Genomic DNA, 23,473 nt, shown 5'->3' on the forward strand with positions numbered 1-23,473 from the left:
TAACCCAACTAATCCATTTCGAACTAAAACCAAGAGCTTGCATCCTGTTATTCAAATAGTCCCAATTCACCCTATCATAAGCTTTACTAATGTCTAGCTTTAGAGCCATCTCCCCTTCACTACTCCGTTTGTCCCCTTTCATGTGATGAATCAATTCAAATGCTACCACTACATTATCCGTAATACATCTACCCGGTACAAATGCTGATTGCTGATCCGAGATAAGACCAGGTAACACATGCTTCAACCTATTTGCTAGGACTTTAGCCATAATCTTGTATAACACATTACATAAGGCTATAGGCCTAAAATCCTTAAGAGAACATGCACTATCTTTTTTAGGAATCAAAACAATATTGGTATGATTTAAATCAGCTGGGAATGAAGTACCTTGCAACCAGTCACGACAGCATTCAAAAACATCATTACCTAACACCTTCCAAAAGTTTTGATAGAAAGCTGGGTTCAATCCATCCGGTCTTGACGCTTTGTCGGGATGCATTTGGTTCATAGCCTCCGTAAATTCCTCAAAAGTTACATCTGCTACTAATTCATTATTCTAAGATTGAGTTACAATCCTTGGGCTAGCAGTGCTATCGTTCGAAGTTGCCTCCTCTGGTGCTGCAAAAATTCTCTGATAGTAACCTTTGATTAACTCTCCCATATCTTCCACCTTATTCACTCGAACTCCATCCTCATTAACTAGAAAATTAATCTTGTTCGCCTTCTTTCTTGCCGTAGCAGATGTATGAAAAAACCGAGTGTTTTCGTCCCCTTCTCTGAGCCAAAACAATTTAGCACGCTGTTTCCAGTACAGCTCTTCATGCAACAGAATATCATTGAGTTTGTCTCTCGCCTTCAGATACTCCCGAACACTATGGTCATCAGTTCTTTCCCTCAGCAAATCAATAATAGCCTTTTGCCTCCTTACTTTCTCTTTAAATTTATTGAAAAAGTCTCTCCCCCATTTCTCCATAAAGCGAGATACTGACATCAACTTAATCATCAAATGAGACATAGGCAGATTTTCCCAACAATTTCTCACATCTGAAATAAATGAAGGCTCCTTAAGCCAAGTATTTTCAAATTTAAACCTAAAGGTTTTCTTCGACACCGTGGCTTCTACCAGTTGAAGGAAAATAGCTTCATGATCTGAAACTGCTGTTGCAACAACTTTTAAATTACACAGGGGAAACAAACTCCACCAATTAGCATTTGCAAACCCTCGATCTAGACGCTCCTTAACCCATGCATTCGTTCCTCGACCTTTCTCCCAAGTAAAACGACCCCCACTCAGATCAATCTCTGACAGTGAACTCATCTCCAGAGCATTACGAAAACCATTCATAAGATAATTAGGGTGCGGATGAGTACCTTCCTTATCCTTTGGGTATAGAAGATCGTTAAAATCTCCCATTATACACCAGGGAAGAGTCGACACCGTAGAAAGCTTATAAATTAACTCCCAGGATTGCTTTCTTCTGGTTCTCTCTGGCATACCATAGAATCAAGACATCCTCCATTTTAGCACATTATTCTCATTAAAGATAACATCCACATGATTCTGGGAATACCCAGAGATATTACACTCTGCTCTATTATGCCATAAAACTGCCAATCCTCCACTCCGACCAATACGATCTACTGAAAAACAATTAGCAAAACCCATCTTTATCCGTAACTCTTCTAATTTACTAGCTACCGAAATCGTTTCCATTAAAAATAACACATCGGGATTGTAATCTTTTACAAGATTACATAGAACTCGAACTGTACGGGCTTTCCCTAGTCCCCTACAGTTCCAACTTAAGCAATTCATTGTTCCTGGCTAGCTTGCATTGCAAGCTTAGCCAATACAGAAGAAGAAGATTCAGTGCAATCCACATTAAAAAGCCCAGAATCTGTTAATTTCATGTTGTAATCCTTATCCAGGTCCATAGTCACTGTTGGACCAGTCCTTTGTCTTTTTCTATCCTCAACAATCAGCCCATCTAGCTCTTCAGACCCAGGCCCATTAGGTTGAGTTAAAACCTGATTTCCCTCCTTTTTCCCTCCCTATAATAATGCCAGAATTATCTAAACCTATATTATCTGCTAATCCGTTCCTTCCCCCTCGCTGAGATCCCCCTGATTTCGTTACATCATGATTTTGAATATTTTGATGCTTATCCTTTCCTGAAATCCCGCCCCAATCATCTGAGTTTTCCTCTCGCAGCCACTTGCTCCGCCCTTGTACCGCTCCCCTACGTGGTGGTGCTCGGAGCCAACCACCCCATCCTTTCACCTCCTCCTCCAAATCAGCATTCAGCCTTTTCTTACATGATCGTTCTGTATGAGAAACAACACCACATCTAAAGCAAAAATTACCCAGCTTTTCATACTTGCATGTGACTATAAACTCCGTTCTATCTCTCCTACAGATTTTCTTCCTCCTCTTCAATGGCAACCTAATATCCAACCTAATTCTCAGTCTCATATACTCTCTCCATATGCTCGTATTATTAGTACTATCATACGACACAAACTTTTCGAAAAAATTCCCCAGCTGTCGTCCTACTGCTTCCGTCATGAAACTGGTTGGAAGGTCGTATATCTGCACCCAAAACTCGGCTTCATTCAGTGGTACCTTCGTTGGATCCTCCCCTGTTGGGATCGTGTTTGTGACTAGAATAGCATTGTCAAATGACCATGGGCCGTTATTCATCATCCACTGCATATCATCCTTATGAAAAAATTTAAACAAGTACAACCCCTCCGTTAAAGTCTTAATACTGATACCCATAGCTGGCCTCCAGATGTCCGCTAATTTAGACTTCATTACTCGTACATTCAGATTCTTCTCCGTTAAGAATTTACCACCAAACACAACTCAAATCTATTCCCAGACTCCTCAACATCCTCATCGAACACCAGTTCTTCCTCTTTCGCATTTGTGATATCCAGATTCTCCATTAACTGATTCAAATCTACTTTGTTTGCCATTGCGAAACTCGCCTCTCACACTACTTTTACAAGGAGTGAAGAGAAAATCACAGCCCTCTCACAAAAACATGGAGAGAAAAATATCATGAGACCACATGATACCTAATAAGGTCATTTAAAAGCTAAAGCTAGCTATCCATTTCACACACTACACAAGTTTAAAAATAAATAAAAACTACTCAATTTTTTTAAATAGTTTCCTAATAAACTCATATAATAAAAATGTAGTTTTTTTATATAAAACGCATTCTAATCATTTATAATATGAAATTATTTTAGATACAAACCTTAAACAAATATCAAAAAGCTATACAACCAAATGAACAAATAAAAAAAATAAATACATAAACAAGAAAATAAATTATATTAATTAAAAAAAGACGTATTATGAAAAATATATCATATTGAAGATTTACATAAAATATTTATATTATAAATTTTAGAACACATATGTTCTTAATATTTATATTAAAATATTAATGATAAATCAAAATATCTAACAAAATCATATAAAAAGTATATATTTAGATATATTCAATTTATTATTTTCGTAAAAGTCATAAATGAAATAGTTCATTTGTAAATAAGTTTAAAAAATAGTTTATTTAGAAAAAATAAAAAATTGACATGTGTAGTATACCACTATATTGAGTAAAAATAATAAAACTTTAATATTTGTTAACTTCAAATTACTAACAAACAAAAAAAATGTCTAATAAATGGAATACAAGTTAAAATAATAAAAAAACTAATACTTAAATTCATAACATCACTAAAAATTATTATTATTATTATTGGTTAACATCTAAATATGTAATTAGAATTTATATATTATTATTAATATTAAACTTAAATTATTAAATTATAATGCTAACTTAACAAACATACAAGTAACAATTATCTTGATAAAAATAAATATAAGTAACAATTAAGAGATTATAATTATAATAAGGTGTAATTATTTTAGATAAAAATCTTACAAAAATATCAAAAAGCTCTAAAACCAAATAATTAGTGTAATGTTTAAGGTTCGGTTTAACAAGGTCATTTAAAACCTAAAACCTAAAACTAGTTCATATAATAAACAATATAGTTTTTTCAATTATACTCATTCTAATCATTTATAACTAATCATTTATAATATGTAATTATTTTAGATAAAAACCTTACATAAATATTAAAAAACTATAAAACCAAATGAACAAATAAAAAACATAAACATAAACAAAAAAAATGTAAAAATAAATTACATTAATTATTTAAGACATCACATATTACAACAAATAAACATTCAATTAAAATTAAAAAACAAAAAAAACAAATTAAAAAAATCATAATAGGCGTGAAAAAAACAAATACATACACAAAAAAACCTAAAAAAAATAAAAATGAATTTCATTAATTATTTAATACATTAGAACATTCCATTAAAAATTAAAAAGAAAAAGCAAAAAACCAGATTTTTTTTAAAAACCAGAAAAAGCACTCCTAAAGTAATTTTTTGTTTTGGTGATAGTTGAGGTATAATAATTTTTTTTCATTTATTCTATTATAATATTATAATGGCTAACAATGTGTACAACAACCACAATAGATAAATAATTAAGAAATTGAACTACAAATATATATATTTTTAAATGATATAAAATAATAATAAAAGTGATATATATATCTAATACAAACAACAATTATCTTAATAAAAACAAATATAAGTAACAATTAAGAAAATCATTTTTTACAAAAAAATTGAAATGTGTTAGTTTAATTTAAAATATTTTTAATAGATAATTTGATTTTTATCTTATAAAATAAGAAACACATGTAGATAATATTTAGGTATAAATATTACATGTGTTTTATTTATTTTAAAAAATTTAGAATAAATTAATCCAATAAAACATAAAAATAAGGAAGAAATATAATAACAATAATAATAAAACTATAATAATTTTAAATTGAATGCAAATCTAATAAAATATATTATATACTATATTTATTGTATTAATTCTAATATTTCATTATAATACTTAATAATATGTATAACAAACACACTAGGTAATTAATTACACATTTTTAAATGATATAAAATAGTATTAAAAATATTATATATAATACATTTAACAATTATTTAATAAAAATAAATCTAAGTAAGAATGAACAAATATTTGTTAATGAGCTTAAATTCGATCATTTTTTTAAAAAACAATTGCAATGGGTAAGTTTGGTTAAAAAAATTGTAAAATGATAATTTTATTTTTTTTATCATATATAATAAGAAACACATTTAGATTATATTTAGGTATAAATATTCTTTTACAGAATGTAGATCACATGAATTTTATAAAACATAAAAAATAGGAAGAAATATAATAATAATCATAAAAAACTATTATAATTCAAAATTGAAAACAAAATATATAATTAAATTTAAAAGTATTGTGACCAAAAAATGTAAAATATTTTTTTCAAAGTCTAGAACCGAAAAATTATGATATATTGTCACAAATACGGAAGATGCAAACTACGAACGACACTTTTTAAAAATTTAGACTACGTCAATCCTATAAAAGATAAAAATGAGGAAGAAATATAATAATAATAATAATAATAATAATAATAAAACTATTACGATTTAAAATTGATATAGAAATTCAATAAAATATATTATATACCATATGTATTTTATCTATTCTAATATTCCATTAAAATACTTCATAATCTGTATAACAAACACAATAGATAACTAATTAAGATATTAAACTATAATTACACATTTATAAAACATAAAAACTAGGAAGAAATATAATAATAATCATAAAAAAATTATTAGTATTCAAAATTAAAAAACAAATTAATAAAACAAATTTAAAAGTACTATCATAAATAAATGTGAATTGTTTTTCTAAAAAATCATTACTATAACCAAAAAATGATGAAATATTGACAAACACCAAACAATTTTGCATTTTTTCATCAAACACCACAATATTAAGAAAAGAAAATATATAACAACCAGAGTAAAGTAGTTTCTCTCTGGATATCCAGAGTTGTCTTGTCTATATGGCAAGTTTATAAATTATTAATCATTCATATTTCATTCAATCATATTTCCATGATTTTACATTTGCAGACTGTTGATTCAATTTGTTCATTATGTCTTCTAATCCAATGAATTTGGAAGAAATGTACGCTCGGTTGGCATTGGAAGATGAAGGAGGGGAAGGAATTATTGTAGGGGGGAAGAGAATGGAGTACAGGAGAAAACATTAGTGTTGATTGGGAGGTTTCTGAGTGAGAAAAACATTAATTTCCAAGCAATGCAAAATGTGCTGGCATCAATTTGGAGACCAAAAGATGGGATGGAAATCCATGACCTAGGTGGACAGAGGTACTCGTTCGTGTTTTTTCATGTTCTCGATTTACAGAAGGTTGTTGAAGGAGGGTCATGGACATTTGAACAAAATCTGTTACTGCACCACAAGCTAGAGGCCAATGAAGATGCACACCTGGTGAGGTTAAATCGAATGGATATATGGGTTCAGATTTATGACTTGCCTACTGGGATGCTATCAGAGAGGATATTGAAGAGTATAGGAGATTATATAGGAGTGTTTATTAAAGCAGATTCTCAGAATGTTAAAGGTGGATGGAAATTGTTTGTACGTATTAGAGTGACAATGGATGTTGATAAGCCTCTTAAAAGGAAAATGAAGATTAAGAGAGAGGGGGTGCTTGGACATGGATAAACTTCAAATATGAGCGTTTGAGTACGTTCTGTTTTGTGTGTGGACTCTTGGGGCACTCAGATCGTGATTGTGGAATTGTATATGATAATCGGGATAAAATAATAGAAAGAGCCTATGGTACATGGCTCAGGGCACCGATGAAAGCAGGTAGAAATCAGAATATTGGGGCAAGGTGGTTGAGGAATGGACCAGATGGGGGTTATGCCTGGAGTTCGAATTCCGGTGGAGCTTCAAACTCGAACAATGGGGAACAGATACAGAAAACAGGTGAAAGATTCATGGAAGTGGATGGACAGATTACCGAAATTTCAGGAGAGAGTGGTGCAATCTGTTTTGCTAATAAATAGCAGGGAAACAAAATACAGGACGTGAAGGCAACAATTACGGAGGATGTAACATTGGGCGGGAATTTAAAAATAGAAGATAATTTTGTGATTGATTCAAAACGTAAACAGCTGAATGAGGAGTCAAACAAAGGACAGGATGGGCTTGTTAATAAGACAGATGAGCCAAAAAACTTGATAGAGGCGGGACCTGGAATGAGTCTATTAGCGTGGAATTGTCGTGGGCTGGGTAAATCACGGACAATTCGTTTTCTAAAGGAGCTTACCCAACAAATAAAACCTAATATAATTTTCTTGTCAGAAATATTAGCAAAACATAGTAGAATAATTGAAGTTTGTAAGGCTCTTAATTATGCAGATTATTGGTCAGTAGATGCTTAGGGTCATAGCGGGGGGCTTGCCTTGTTATGGAAGAATGAGGGGGGTTGTGTTGTTACTGGTAGTACTAAGCACTATATTGATTTTGAGGTTGCTAATGATCATGCAGGTCGGTGGTGGTATACGGGATTTTACGGGTGTCCGGAAAGAGGAAGGAGACATGAATCATGGGAGTTAATAAGAGATTTAGCAAGAAAGTCCAATATTCCGTGGTGCATCATTGGCGACTTTAATGATATGATGAGTGCAGATGAGAAGCGAGGTGGTAGACCACAGCCATATAATCTTCTTCAAGGTTTTACAGAGGTTGTGGATGCTTGTGGATTGACAGATTTGGGTTTTATAGGGGAGAAGTATACGTGGGAGAAATCCAGAGGAAGTTGTAATTGGGTCCAGGAGAGGTTAGATAGAGGTCTGGCAACTCAAGACTGATGTAATTTGTTCCCGCAAGCGGAAGTTCAAGTTCTGGAGGTTGCAACGTCGGATCATTTACCTCTATATTTGCAGTTAAATAAGAATGTTTATAGGAGGAAAGAAAGAAGGTTTCGATTTGAGAACTCGTGGCTCAGAGAAAGTGAATGTGAGATTGTAGTAAAGAATGGATGGAACGAAGCAATAGAGTTGGAGCTAATGGCAAAGATTAATTTTTGTGGGCTTAAATTACAAGAATGGGGAGGGGGAATTAGTTGTGAGTATAAAAAAAAGGGCAGGAATATAGATATAGGCCGAGGAAGCTTCGATCTCGGAGGGACAGACAGGGTATCAATGAGTATAATGGGGTTAGATGGGAGTACATGAATTTGCTGGAAAAACAGGAAATATATTGGAAACAAAGAGCGAAGAACTTTTGATTAAGGGAAGGAGACTGTAATACAAGGTTTTTTCACAAATTCGCATCGGGTAGAAGGAAAAATAATGGGTTTCAACGTATTAAGGATACGGATGGAGTATGGCAAGAATCAACAGAGGGAATTCATGGGGCAATTGAAGGGCACTTCTCTCAGCTGTTTGAATCAACAAATATAGATGGTAAGTTAACGGAAAGATAAACCGTGCAGCAGATTTCAGATATTGAAAATGAGGACCTAATAGCTCCTATAACGGTTGAGGAAGTTAAGAACGCAGTATTTTCTATGCACCCGGACAAATCTCCTGGTCCGGACGGTTTTAATCCAGCATTTTTCCGGTCATTTTGGAGTGTAGTAGGAGTGGATGTTGTTCGTTTCTGTCAGGTTTTTATGACTACGGGTACTCTTCCAGAAGGGGTAAATCACTCACTTGTTTGCTTGATACCGAAAGTTAAGAATCCTCAAACGTGTGCTGATCTCAGACCTATCTCTCTCTGTAATGTGTTGGTGAGAATATTGTCTAAAGTACTGTCAAACAGGTTGAAACAATGTCTCAAATCTATTGTGTCTGACAAGCAGAGTGCTTTTATAGAAGGACGATTACTTACTGACAATTCAATGCTGGCATTTGAAATAAACCACTACATGAAGAGACGAACACAAGGAAAAAATGGATTGGCTGCATTGAAAAAATTGACATTTCGAAGGCTTATGACAGGCTGGAATGGAACTTTATTCATGACATGATGAGGAGGTTTGGGTTTCACGAGTTATGGATGGATCAAATTATGAAATATATACGTTCAGTTTCATATAGTTTTACACATAATGGGGAGGAATTTGGAAGAATAGTGCCTCAACGTGGTCTACGGTAAGGAGATCCCATAGCACCTTACATCTACATACTCTGCGCGGAAGGCTTAAGTGGAATAATTAGAAGAAATGAGCAAGTTGGGATTATTCATGGATGTACAGTAGCAAGAGGAGCACCAACAATATCCCATCTTTTATTTGCGGATGACTGCTATTTTTTCTTCCGGGCAAATGCATCAGAGGCAAAGGTAATGGAAAGGATTTTGGAACGGTATGAACACATGTCTGGACAGGAGGTGAATTTCAACAAATCAGTGGTGACTTTTTCACCTAATACTATGGCTGATACTAAACAGGAGGTGTGCCGAGAAATAGGAGTGAGAGAGGCTGATTTAACTGGTAAGTATCTGGGTTTGCCAATGCGGGTTGGGCATAATAGGTGGCAGAGTTTGGTTTCCTAGTAGATCGTGTTGATCAAAAATTGCAGGGCTAGAGTAAGCAGTCAATTTCGAGGGCTGGAAAAGTAACACTCCTTAAGACAGCAGCACAATCTATACCAAACTTCTGGATGAATTTATTTTTGATCCCGAATGAAGTGTGTGATCATATAGAGAAGAAGATGAATGCTTTCTGGTGGGGTAAGAGTGGAACGAATGGAGGAATTAAATGGCTATCAAGGGACAGATTATGTACAGTCAAGGAAGAGGGTGGTTTGGGATTCAAGAAATTGAAGGATTTTAATGTGGCTATGCTAGCAAAACAGGCATGGCGTTTGATTAATGAAAGTAACACGTTGGTTAGTAAGTTCATGAAAGCTCGATATTATCCCCAATCTGATTTTTTGAATGCTGTAGTTGGTTCGAATCCGAGTTATTTATGGAGAAGTATAATGGCAGCCCAAGGAACTGTTCAGCAAGGGATTCGTAGAAGAATTGGTAATGGAAAAATAACAAGGATCTGGAAAATACCTTGGTTGCCAGATGTGGATAATGGATACCTCACAACTGCGAATAATGAATATCTCCAAGATGCTTATGTTCATAACTGTTTAGATGAGACTAAAAAATGTTGGGATGAAGACATTCTCCAGGATATATTCAATGAAAGAGATAGGAAACTGATTCAACAAATTCCTATACCTTCGAGAGATCGAGAGGATTCTTGGTATTGGATGTTGGAAGACAAAGGGGAATTCACTGTGAGGAGTTGTTATCGAAAAATTCGTAGAGAGTTTGAGTGTATAGATGGTAGATTCTGGAAAAGATTATGGGGTCTTCGCCTACCGGGGAAGGTTGTTAATTTTGTATGGAGAGCTTGTCGAAATGTGTTACCAACAGCTGTTGATTTACAGAGTAAAAGGATTGATATAAATGCAGGTTGCTCGTGGTGTCATGTACATGTAGAAGATGCAGTCCATGTCCTGTTTAATTGTTGTATAGCAAAGGAAGTTTGGAGTTATGTGGGTTTGCAAGAGCTGGTGTGTACCACGACACAAGACACTGTCATGGATGTGTTTAAACGGATCTTCAACACAGGGGATAATGAGAAGTGTGTCATGGTGGGACTTATTTGTTGGAGCCTGTGGTCAAGACGTAATAAATGGATATGGGAGAGGGTTAACACTTCTGCTTTTGGAATTAAAGCTATGGCTCTAAATTTAGTCACAGATTGGAGACGAGCTAAGCAGGAGAATAAGGTGATTTGTAACAGTGGTCATGGAAATGTAAAGACATGGAGTAAACCTCCTGGAGGTTACTTTAAAATTAACATTGACGCAGCTTATCGACAAGGTGATGATCATATTGGCGTTGGATGTGTGGTAAGAGATGACTGTGGTTAGTTTGTTCGAGCTAGAACAAACATACTCAGAAGTACCAGACAAGTACGTGAAGCAGAAGCATGCAGTTTGAAAGATGCGTTAGAATGGATGAGCCAATGGAGGAGTACAAGATGTATTTTCGAATCGGATGCCAAGATACTGGTGGATGCATTGAAACATGAGAGGGGTAAATCAGTTTTTGATACTATTGTCGAAGAATGTAGTGATATAATTAGACACTTTGAGGATGTGTCAGTTGTTTATGTGAGTCGATCTGCGAATAAAGTGGCCCATTTATTAGCACAGGCTGCTTATTCTACGACAGGTCCTATGGAGTGGCATTATACTGCTCCAGATTTTATCTCATATAATCTTGCTTTGGAAGCAATTTAATATATGCAAGTACGATTTATTCAATATATATATATATATATATATATATATATATATATATAAATAAAAGAAAAATAACTACGTAAACATATTATGTGAACTATAATTATATTTTCTTAAATGACATAAAATAATATTAAAAGTATTACATTATAATATAAGAAACAATTTGATTTAAAATATTTATGAATGGATAATTTTATTTTAATTTCATAAAATAAGGAACCCATTTAAATTATACTTATGTATAACTATTACATGTTTTTTATTTTGTTTTGTAACAAGGAAAATTATATTTTGTCTTTTAAAAAATTTAGAGCATATGAATCTTCTAAAATTTAAGGGAAAATTACAGTTTGTCTTTTTAAAATTTAGAGCACATAAATCCTATAAAACATAGAAATTAGGAAAAATATAATAATAAAAAAAATTACAATTCAAAATTCAAATTATCAATCTAATAAAATATATTTAAAAGTACTATGACAATTAAGTGTAAAGTATTTTTTTTCAAAATTATTATTAGAACCGAAAAATGATAAAATATTATTACAAACGTCGCAAGATGCAAATCCAAACAACTTTCCAATTTCTAATTTTTCATCAAACTCCACAAGATTAAGTAAAACATATATAAATATAAAAAATAATTACGTAAATATATTAATGTTATGATTAAAATATTTTATGTACAAATTTATAATCTGAAAAAAAAAATAAACAATGAAAGAAATAAAATAAATTATAATATATATGTTACATTTACGTTATTAATGTCAAATATAATAATACAATAATAATTAAATATATAAGTACAAAAAGTATAATTTTTTGAAAAAATACATTATTAATGAAGAATATAAAATTTATTTCAGAAATAAAATTATCTTATTAAAAGTTAGTTAAATAAAGAATAAATATTCAAAAAAAATTATATAAAAAATTAATAATCATCCCGTGCAGTGCATACGGGTATAAAGCTAGTTAATTAGTAGTGGTGTAGTGGTTTTTTTAGTTATGGTTGATTTTAATATGTTTGTAAAACCTATATAATTGTTAGTTTATTATGAGTTTTATATAAGTGAAAAAAGTACAAGTTCTCTACAATGTAGGTGTTTTCTTTTCTCTAATTTTTTCAAACATGGTATCAAGAGCCGTTGTGTGATATATTTTTATGCATACACCTATATATATTAAGTATTTATCTATCATATTCAATAGTTTCAAAAAACAATTCCATCAATATTTAATGAGGTATCAAGATGAAAGTCTACGTGAAGCATGAGAAAAAGAAAGAGAAGCATGATTAAACAAATCAAGGAGAAATATGAGCAGAAAAATAATGAGAAAGATATCATGGCACAAGTGGTTGGGAAAGAAATTCTATTTTAGAAGTGTCGGTGATTATGTGCACCTGGAGAGAAGTGCTCTAGCAAAAAAAATAAACAAAAATTGGCGTTGATGAGAAGTGTATCAACAAAATGTGTGGGTGATGAGAAAGGTGTTACAAAATTGAAGAGAAGTGCTTCAAAATAGTATTTTTTTTAGGAATATTTAAAGCAAAGGGTGTGTTAGATTTATACTTCAAATATTATTTAGTTAATTATATTTAATTATTAGATGTTTTAGATATTTAGTAATAAATTAATTATTAGAGAAAAATATAATTTTTGAATTATTTTGTAGTGGGATAGTGGAGTTGTGGAGTAAATTATGGACATGGAATTTACCCATTAATTAGTAGTAGTGTAGTGGTTTTTTAATAGTTGTTGATTTTAATATGTTTGTAAAGCCTATATAAAACAGTACAAGTTCTCTGCAATGTAAGTGTTTTCTTTTCTCTAATTTTTCCAATAGTTGGATACAAAGTTTCTCTAACTATGAACAATTTGAAATTCGGCATATTTGTGAAGGGATTACTTGCCAACCTACCGACATCATTCTCTGGGATTTGCAAGCTGGGAACTATGTTTCAGTTGCCACAATTTAGCAATCTATAAGAGTTTCTAATGCCTCTCCACAGTGGAATAATATGATTTGGCATAATACTCTGTCCCTAAATTTTTCATCTTGGCTTGGTTAGTTATCAAGCAAAGGCTGCTCAAGTGTGATCGAATTGTGTGATTTGGTATGGGTGTTGACCCAAGTTGTTTATGTCATTTCAATGCAGAATCTCATGAGCATATTTTAAGCAGTTGTCCTTACACTCGGTCTATGCTTTGAACATGGAAAATTCCATTGTGTAATAGTTGGCCAGACCTGTTAATGGTGACCATTCTAATGGAAGGGAAAATTAGGAGGGAAAATACTCTTGCAGTACTCCTTCATTAGCATGATGTATGATGTAACATGTGGTAGATTGGGCGTCAGTTTAGTTGAGTTGTAGCTAGCAACTTGGTAGTTATTTTTAAGCTTGTGGTATGTCATCTAGGTCTTTATCTCATGGAGTTTTCCCCTTGTAATTTATTTTATGTGGCAATAAGATTTTTCTTAGCAAAATAGTCACTTTTTGAAAATAAATAGTAGATCTTAAACTCCTCGCTTTCAAACTAAAAGGGCAGAGTACAATTTGACAAATACTAGAATAACCCATAATTCCTAAAATAATTTCACATTTAGTAAAATTTAGACATAGCGTTTGAGCTCTTCTAAATGCGTCTTAAATAACATTTTTTGGGAATATTATTCAACTTCATTCAAGCACAAATCATAGGTTATGTAGCAGAACTAGATGCATGAAATTCAGAATAAGGGCATCAGGTCGCTCACTACTAAGCGAGTAAACTGAATAAATATTGTAAAGCAAAGTTCTAAAGAAACAAATTAAGCTAAAATGGGAAGTTGGTCAAGTATTACCAGGCAATATAATGTAAATGTCTTTGTTGTCCTGACATGCATAGCATCTTCTATCAATTCACCTAATTAGTTGCATATTACACTGCCACACACACATGAACACAAATTACATATCAGTAAGCATTGGTAAACAATAGATATAATACGCCAAATCATAAATTATTTTATGATTCAAGACCTATAAATACAAATTTGAGAAGGAAAAACAGTCATCAGTTAATCACCCATCTTAACAATGAATCCTACATAATAACGCATTCATCCTTCACCACTTTTGCCTGTTCTTTCAAACTCCTACTTCTCTCAATCCTCCCCCTTATTACTTACACTTTTCTCAATCATCTCCACCTTACTACCACTGTCTTCCACTTCGTTTCTATTTCGGATTCCACTGCCCCACTCGTGACTTTTGCTTCCTTTGTCACTTCCCCAGCTTCATTCCTTTTAGCAAATCAATAAATACGAGAATTTCATTTTCAGTGACTTCATATTTGTGTATGGCTGAACATACTTTAGGTTTGTTGATTTTCTTATTTATAAGGATTATGACAAATTTTGATAACTTGGCCCAAAAATTCTTCAGGTCAATATGAATAAACTCAAGAGCTTTACCATCGTAATAATATAAAAACAGGAGCGGCGTTGGGGCAGCGCGAGGTGAGCCACTGCATATGGCCTCCAAAATTATAAGGCCCCGAATTTTTATATAAAAAATTAATTAGAATTAAAAATTTAATTTTTTAGGGAAAAATGATCAATTTTTTTAAAAAAATATAAGAAATATGGATAAAATAGAAAATTAGATTAATTAAAGTTCTTAAATAGTTTTTTGTGCTTTCATAATATATAAATTATATATATAATTTTAATAACTATTTCAGTTACCGTTGCACTTATAGAAAATAATTTTTCCAAATTCAAGTTATAGAAATTTTATTTATGAACAACTATGTCGTAAGAAAGGCTAAATGTTGATGATGATTTCGTTAAAAAATAATCGATTTAAGTTAATAAATCGAAATTTATTTGTACTTTACAATATATTTTAATAGTAAATTTTATTTAGAAACTATCACATGAATGTTTTATATTGAAATAAAGATTATGGGCCTTATTTTAAAATTTCGCAAAAGAACTTCAATTTTTTTGCCCCGGCCCTGTGTAAAATTATAAATTCGAGTATTGCTCTAAAGCGCAATGCCTCGCAAATAGACTACATAACAACTAGCATGCTCGTTGCATATTCCGTATTAAGCACAGTGGTATCATCCATGTTAGCCACACACTCAATAGCTGCTAACAACTCCTTCCCCAACTTGGTGTTTTTTCTCTTTTTGCGTTTCTCTAATTGAGTGTAAGAGACAGGAATATATGATCTAAGTGTAATTTATTTTTCATTCCCCAACCACACCATATTTTTATCTAAATTTAAATACTCTTCCTTTGAGTCGTTGTGATCATCGCTCAAAATGATCCATGACAGTGTATCTATATTAGCTCGAAGTGCAAGCAAACATAAGGACTCTAACTGCATTATAATTTGAGTAACTCTAGTTTTACCCCTACTTGTAAGGATAACAATAAAATACTCAGGGGTATCTTTCGATAGTGGCAGAACACGAATATCAAGATTTGGGTCCAAACTTTGAAGTTTCTGTGCGATAACTTGTCGTAGACTATGATTAAAACCTTCGTAGTCATCATCTTTAACACGAAAATTGAAATTTCTATCCAAAATGATCAGGCGGATAATTTGTTTATAGGAAGGTAAAATTTGAAATGAGAAGTAAAATAAAGGATAAAGCTTAAAGGCCTGGATTGAAAGTAAAAAAGTATATTAAAAATTATAAATATCGCAGATTCACATATGGGGTATGTGCAAAGCGTGGGAATCAAAAAATACAAACTTTTAATGTACATATGTAATGTGGGGCATGTGAATAACTTGTAATATTAGATTTAATGGAACATTTTTTGTTTGTTACATAAATTCATGGTTCCTGTTCCCGGCTATATAAATTTTATCTAACACATTGATTCAGGGGTGTCAGATCTATATTTTAAGGGCCCAAATTCAATCTTTTTTTTTTACGTTTCGCATATATTTTTTGCGGAAAAGGTTTTTTGCATTCCACGGATATTTTCCGTAGAAGGGAGAAAACCCTTTCCGCAGAAAACATCTGCGATATATAAAAAAAAAGATTAAATCGTAGTCCTTGAAACATAGATATAAGTGTTCTGGAGTAATGTGTTAAATAAGGTTTATTTAGCCCATGAATGATGTAACACCTAATGTGTTAAAAGCTCTTACAACGGAAGATGGAGCAAGACATCAGACATGGGATGAACAAAATTGAGAAATGGAGAACGGATTAGAATGATGAGTGAAAGTATTATTTGATAAAAGTAAAATTTTAATAAAGTATAATTACGGTTAATTGAGTTCTTAATAAGTTAATATAGAGTAAAAATTTAGCTACTGTTGAATGCAGGTAACATGTTTGATTACATGTCTTTTAGAAATAATTGTACTAGTATTGATTGGTGGATTGGAGCCGGTTATTTGGTACTTTGATTGCTGTTAGAGGAGTGTAGTAGTTAGTGAGAGTGAAAATAAGTGAATTAAAGAAAGGTTGATGTTCATGCAATCATGCTAGTTAGAGCATCTCCAAGGGTAACGATGTAAACTTGTTAGCTAAAAAGTCATTATCTAAAATTTTGTGGAACCCGTAAGAATTTGTGCTTCGTGTTAGCTATAATCATTAGCTATACTAATTTTGTATGCACGGGATATGATTATCATTTTTTTATATAATGTTTATTTGAATATTTATTCTTTATTTAACTAATTTTTAATAAGATGATTTTATTCCCTAAATCAATTTTATGTTCTTCATGACTAATGTATTTTCCAAAAAATTGTACTTTTTATACTTTTATATTTAGTTATTATTGTATTATTATATTTGACATTGATAACCTAAATATAACATATACTTTACTCCCTATGTCCCGTTCATTTCTATACACTTTCCTTTTTGGGATGTCCCATTCAATTATATATATTTCAAAACTTATCCAAAATAGTAAAAGTTTAATAATATAAAATTCAACTACACCCTCCCACTACACTCACTTTATTCATTAAATATTGATTGGTCCCACCACTTTAACTAATTTTATACTTTTTCTCATTAAATTACATTTTTTTTCTCTCTTTTATCCCACTACATTATCAAAAGTAATGTTATTTTAACATGTTTCTTGTCCTTCGTGCCCAAACCATTTGTATACAAATGACTGAAACGGAGGGAGTATAATTTATTTTATTTCTTTCAATGTTTGATTTTTTTCACATTATAAATTTGTAACTAGAATATTTTAATCATATCATATAATATGTTTACGTAATTATTTTTTTAATTATATATATATATATATATTTCTTAATCTTGTGGAGTTTGATCAAAAATTAGAAAGTTGTCTGGATTTGAATATTGCGACGTTAGTAATAATATTTTAGAATTTTTGGGTTTATAGTAACGATTTTGAAAAAAATACTTTACCCTTAATTGTCATAGTACTTTTAAATATATTTTATTAGATTGTTATTTCAATTTTGAATTGTAATTTTTTTTATTATTACATATCTTCCTAATTTTTATGTTTTATAAGATTCATGTGTTCTAAATTTTTAAAAGACAAACTGTAATTTTCCTTTGAATTTTATAATATTCATGTGCTCTAAATTTTTTAAAAGACAAATTGTAATTTTCCTTGATACAAAACAAAATAAAAGACATGTAATACTTATACCTAAATATAGTTTAAATGTGTTCCTTATTTTATAAAATAAAAAATAAACTTATCTATTCACAAATATTTTAAATCAAATTCTTTCTTGTATTATATATATAATATAATACTTTTAATATTATTTTTTATCATTTAATAATATATAATTATAGTTCACATAATATGTTTATGTAGTTATTTTACTTTTATTTATATATATATTTTTCTTAATATTGTGGAGTTTGATCAAAAATCGCACGTTGTTTGGTGTTTGCATCTTGCAAATATTTCATAATTTGTTGGTTCTAGTAATGATTTTAAAAAACAAACTTTACATTTTTTTGTGATAGTACTTTTAAATTTAATTTATTAGTTTGTTTTTCAATTTTGAAATTATAATAGTTTTATATGATTATTATTATATTTCTACCTATTTTTTATGTTTTATAAAATTCATGTACTCTAATTTTTTTTAAAAGACAATCTGTAACTTTCCCTTTTTTATAAATTGAAACAAAATGCGTGTAATATTTATACCATAAATATAATCTAAATGTGTGTTTGAAGAAATTGATGATATCAGTATTTAAACTATCAGAGTTTATTTATCAGCATTTGATATCAGTATTTGACAGTGATGACGTCATTAGCATTTACTATTAGTATTTGTTGATCAGCTTTTGTCATCAGGATTTATTCATATCAGTATCCGTCGAGCTGGAAACCAGGAGATATCAAAGAAGGAAATATTTGCAGAATATATGTCGGTGTAGAACTTTACTTATTGTAGCAATTAATAGATGGATATGCTATATGATTCCTTATTGTATTGTAATAGGATTCCTTATTGATTGTGTAACTATACAATATATAAGCATATATTAGGTTTACACGTGATTTGTTACGAATGGTTATATCATTCATATAACCTAGCAGCTCTCAAGGATATTTGTTCATCCTTTGAGAGAGTATTGCAATCAGTTTCTATACATCAATAATAAAAACTGTTGATTCAATTGTGTTTGTTATTTTGATTTGATTGATTAACTGTATTCACCCCCTATACAGTTTATTAAAGGCCTAACAATTGGTATAGGAGCTTTTTGTTGATACATAAACAATTTAAGATCCATAGAACAATCGGTGATGGCAGACAAAGAAGGACAACAGGTTCCCCCACCTCCACCAGCCACAAATCCAATCAGCCACAACATGATTAAATATGAGGCTATCAAGGTTCCAATCCTGAAGATACATGAATATCCAATCTGGAAAGTGAAGATGGCTATGGGTCTAGAAGCAACATATCCTGAATATCTGAATATAATTTATAATGAACCTCAAAGGCCAATAAAACTAGTTGTTGCTATTGCTGGCCAAGAAGAAAAGATGACTGATAAAGACGAAAAGGATTATTCTCCTGAGGATCTTTCATCTATTATGAAAGATACAAAAGTTAGACATATCTTGCATAGTAGTCTTGACAATGTCATGTCCAATAGAGTTCTTGGATGCAAAACTGCCAAAGAAATTTGGGACACTTTGGAGGTAAAGTGTCAAGGAACCACTGCTATCAAGAAAAACAGAAGAATTATACTCACTTAGAAGTATGAACACTTTGATTCCAAAAGCTGATGATTCATTGACTGAAATCTATGATAGGTTTCAAAAGATGATAAATGATTTTTCATTGGTTGACAAAGAATATGATCCAGAAGATTTCAACTTGAAGTTTCTTCTTGCACTCCCTGAAAAGTGGGACTTAAAAGTCACATCAATAAGGGATAATTATGATCTGGATGAAACATCTCTAGATGAGATCTTTGGCATGTTGAAGAATCATGAACAGGAGATGAAGGAAAGAAGCAAGAGGAAAGGACCAAGAGCAAGACAGGTTGCACTCAAAGTTGAAGAGAAACCAAGGGAGAAAACTAGGAGAAAAAGCTACCATAAAGGCAAAGCTATGGTTTCAAAGTCTGATATTGAGTCATCAAACTCTGATGATGTCTTAAACTCTGAAAGTGAATCAGAAATTGAAAGTGGTCATGATAACAATGAAGATATTGAGAAAATGGTTGCTCTTTTGATTAAAAGCTTCAAAAGGATGGTCTACAAGAACTTCAAGAAAGGAAAAAAGTTTTCTAGGAAGGGGCTTTAGTTCCTCAAAAACTGATAAGAGGAATTACAGAAGAAACTCTGATGAGAAGGAGTCAAAGTCTGGAAAATATGACAAGTCAAAAGAAAACTGCTACAACTGTGATGGAGTAGGACACTTTCATTTCTATACACTTTCCTTATCTAATAACATGATTATAAATAGACTTGTTCATAGGGATATCTCTATTTATATGACTACAGACCACTCTTCTTTGCCCCCTCTTATTTCTTCTATTGCTAGTGAGTTGAGCCTTTCTAGTGAGTATGTGAGAAAAGATCAAGAGAAAAACAGAAATATTGAGATGCAGTCTCCTGTACTAGCAAAAGGTGAGGTAGTTAAGACTGATAAAAGTGAGCTAAATATTACTATTGATAGTAATATATGTGTGAGAAGTGATGAGATCACTTTAAAAGAAAAGAGAGATTTAGGTATTCTTGGTTCTTTTATTTCAGGTTCATCACATGCTAATGGGCCTTCTAAATCAATTCCTGATTTGAAGCTTAAAGGCATGGTTCCTGACATATTTTCTGATGTTTCTGAAGTCAAAAATAGTGATTCTGATGATAATGATGATGATTCTGATATTGTTGCACTCAAAGCCGCATTGGAAGCATAAAAAATGTCTAACTTTGGATCTTCATCAGGTCATGCTCATTTGGATGGTCTTAGATCCCATGAATGGAATTATACATGGAAGTTGCCACATGAAAGAATTTCTTTTGAGGCTGTAAATTTAATTGCCGATCATACTGTTAACTTGGTCTCAAATCCTTACATCAAGAATTCTATTAAAGCCACTACTGTATTGATCAAGGGCATGAATTCTTCTATCCATTCATTAGAGGAAGCAAATACTGATCTGAAAGAGGAAGTTACAGATCTTTCAGTATCTATGAAAGGCACCAACAAGAACAATGGTTTGGTCAAAAGGATGTTGAGCATGGAGTCTAAGCAAGAGCTTATGACAGAGTTTGGTTGCCATTGAAGAGCAACAACAAGCAACAAATCTCAAACTGGATGCTATTCTCTCTCTTCTACACAGTCTAGATGCCAAAAATGGGGAGATAGTAGTACCAAAGACAAAATGTCAATCAGATTCAGTCTTGTGGAAGAATGCCAATAATGATAATGATGGTGATAATCAAGGTGCAGGGACCTCTGATGGTGTGGTAGTTCAGTCTAGAGTTGGTATTCAAACACAAACACAAACTATACAGTCAACTCATATCTTCAAGGATGGATTTAAAATAGTGAAGATGTTAGGTAATGAATACAACAAAGGGGGTGAATGTGTTTTGAATAATTTTAATGGCTCTTTGAACTGTTATGAATGGTGAACAAAGTAATCTATCTTGTAGAGATAATATGCTTTAACAGGAATAATAAAACATGCACATGAACACACTATCTTTCAAAACTCACTTAATTTTATATAAAAATTAAGCTAGTGTTTTGCTACAAATTTATGGGTTCTTGGTATGTTAAGAACTCGGCTTCTCTCTTGATAGTTACAAGATTTTCTAGATATTTTTGTTACTCACAAAACAAAGCATCCGGTGTTTACTTTATAGAACAGTAAACACTGGTTTTACACAGCATGCAATAACATGTACTAAACCCTACTTTAAGTTAACTAAAACTTTCTATTTCTGGTTTAGTGTATCTTTGCAAATCGTACATGTCTGTGACTTTACTTTGTCATTTAATCTTGGCCTTTGATCTTGTACTCTTCAAGCTGCTTTTTGTAGACTTATTAAATCAGTGATTGATTTGTTTGTTGATTGATAATCTTGGATATTTAACTGATCTGCATTATGTACTTGAGTTTTACATTGAGATCTCCAGTTTATTATATAGAGAACTCGACATCTCGATAAGTATAATGGCTTATCGAGATCTCTTATTTCTCTATAGTTGTTTTGACTTATCGAAGTCTCTGAGTTCTCTATAAGAGAATTTGGCTTGTCGAGGTCTCTAATCTTCATGTCTTCATTTTGACTTATCGATATCTCTGAGTTCTCTAGTGAAGAAATGACTTGTCGATATCTCAGAGATCTCTAGTGATAATTAGACTTATCGATATCTCAGAGATCTCTAGTGATATTTTGACTTATCAATATCTCAGAGATCTCTAGTGATGTTATGAATTATCGATATCTATGAGATCTCTAGTGATATTTTGACTGGTCGAAATCTCTAATCTTCATGGTTTCATTTTGGCTTGTCGATATCTCTGAGACTTCTCTATAAGCTTTCCTTGACTTCTTGATAAGTCATTCTGGAGTTCTCGAATGACTTCTCTATAATACTTAATCTGTGACTTATAGATTTCTTGACTTAGAATATTTTTCCCAAAACAGATTTATTCAACTCCAAGCTTCTTGACATTGTCTCTGAGGCATGATCTTCATGATCTTCTTCCAGAGTTTATTCTTAGGCTTGAGACTGTTTACAGAAAAATACTCCGGTCTAATCTATTTACACTTTTACAGACTTAAGTGATATAATACAAAATGCAAATTTAGATTATCATACAACTTACTTAGGGCTGTCAATTTGACTTAGTCTTGTTGTAGTACAGGCATGTCTTGCACAACAATCTCCCCCAATATATGAGAAGATTGCTTATCACAAATTCATGCCTTTTAATAAGACTAACCCCAAACTACAATGAACAATAAATCTTTATAACAAAAATTGATAGAAATACAATCTTTAACATTTAGCGGTTATAGAAGTTTTAACAAGGCATTCATTACAAAGAATCTTTATAGCCTGACTCCTTTCTAATGAGATCCTTAAGAGTTACTAACACTTCCATTTCTTCTATGTTTTCAGTTCCTCTTAAAGCTTCCACAAGCTTGAGCCACTCATCTAATGAATAACCATTTAGGTAACCGTCTCCAAATCTGGAGTATCTTCCAATCTTGATGTTCAGAAAATGTCCATCTTTGGAGAGTCTGCTCATCCCTTTTTCTTTAAGCTCATTTGATCTTTTCTTAATTCTTGCAAGTTCTTCTGCATACTTCCTATCTTTTTCTTCCTTTTCATCCTTTGCCCTTGCATTCTTCTCATCCCTTTCTTTCACCCATACACAACATACAGCTTTCCAGAACCTTGTGATTGTATCCTTGTCCTTCATCGAACTGATCACTCTTTTGAATCCTGTGGTTGAAAGTGTGTCCATTAGGTTGCTCCCAAGTAAAGTAAAAGAGCCATCATCATAATATATTTTGATTTTTGTATATGATACAACCTAGACTCTAACTATTTCTTCAGCTAGTTGTTGAAAATATTCATCATCTGTGAGGCACTAATTTAATGGCAGAAAGTCAGATTAA

General features: G+C 31.8%; 2 protein-coding genes across 2 annotated transcripts; one reads left to right on the forward strand and one right to left on the reverse strand.

The window, feature by feature from the left end:
- Positions 1 to 559: 559 nt before the first annotated feature.
- Positions 560 to 1,417, reverse strand: LOC141664826 (uncharacterized). Its single transcript, XM_074470779.1, has one exon. The coding sequence runs from the start codon at positions 1,415 to 1,417 to the stop codon at positions 560 to 562; it is 858 nt and encodes a 285-aa protein (XP_074326880.1).
- Positions 1,418 to 6,299: 4,882 nt separating this feature from the next.
- Positions 6,300 to 6,728, forward strand: LOC141664827 (uncharacterized). Its single transcript, XM_074470781.1, has one exon. It carries the CDS (start codon positions 6,300 to 6,302, stop codon positions 6,726 to 6,728), a length of 429 nt encoding a protein of 142 aa, XP_074326882.1.
- Positions 6,729 to 23,473: the final 16,745 nt, after the last annotated feature.

This window comes from Apium graveolens, chromosome 6, assembly GCF_009905375.1.
Source record: "Apium graveolens cultivar Ventura chromosome 6, ASM990537v1, whole genome shotgun sequence".
In the NCBI taxonomy this organism is placed as follows: domain Eukaryota; kingdom Viridiplantae; phylum Streptophyta; class Magnoliopsida; order Apiales; family Apiaceae; genus Apium; species Apium graveolens.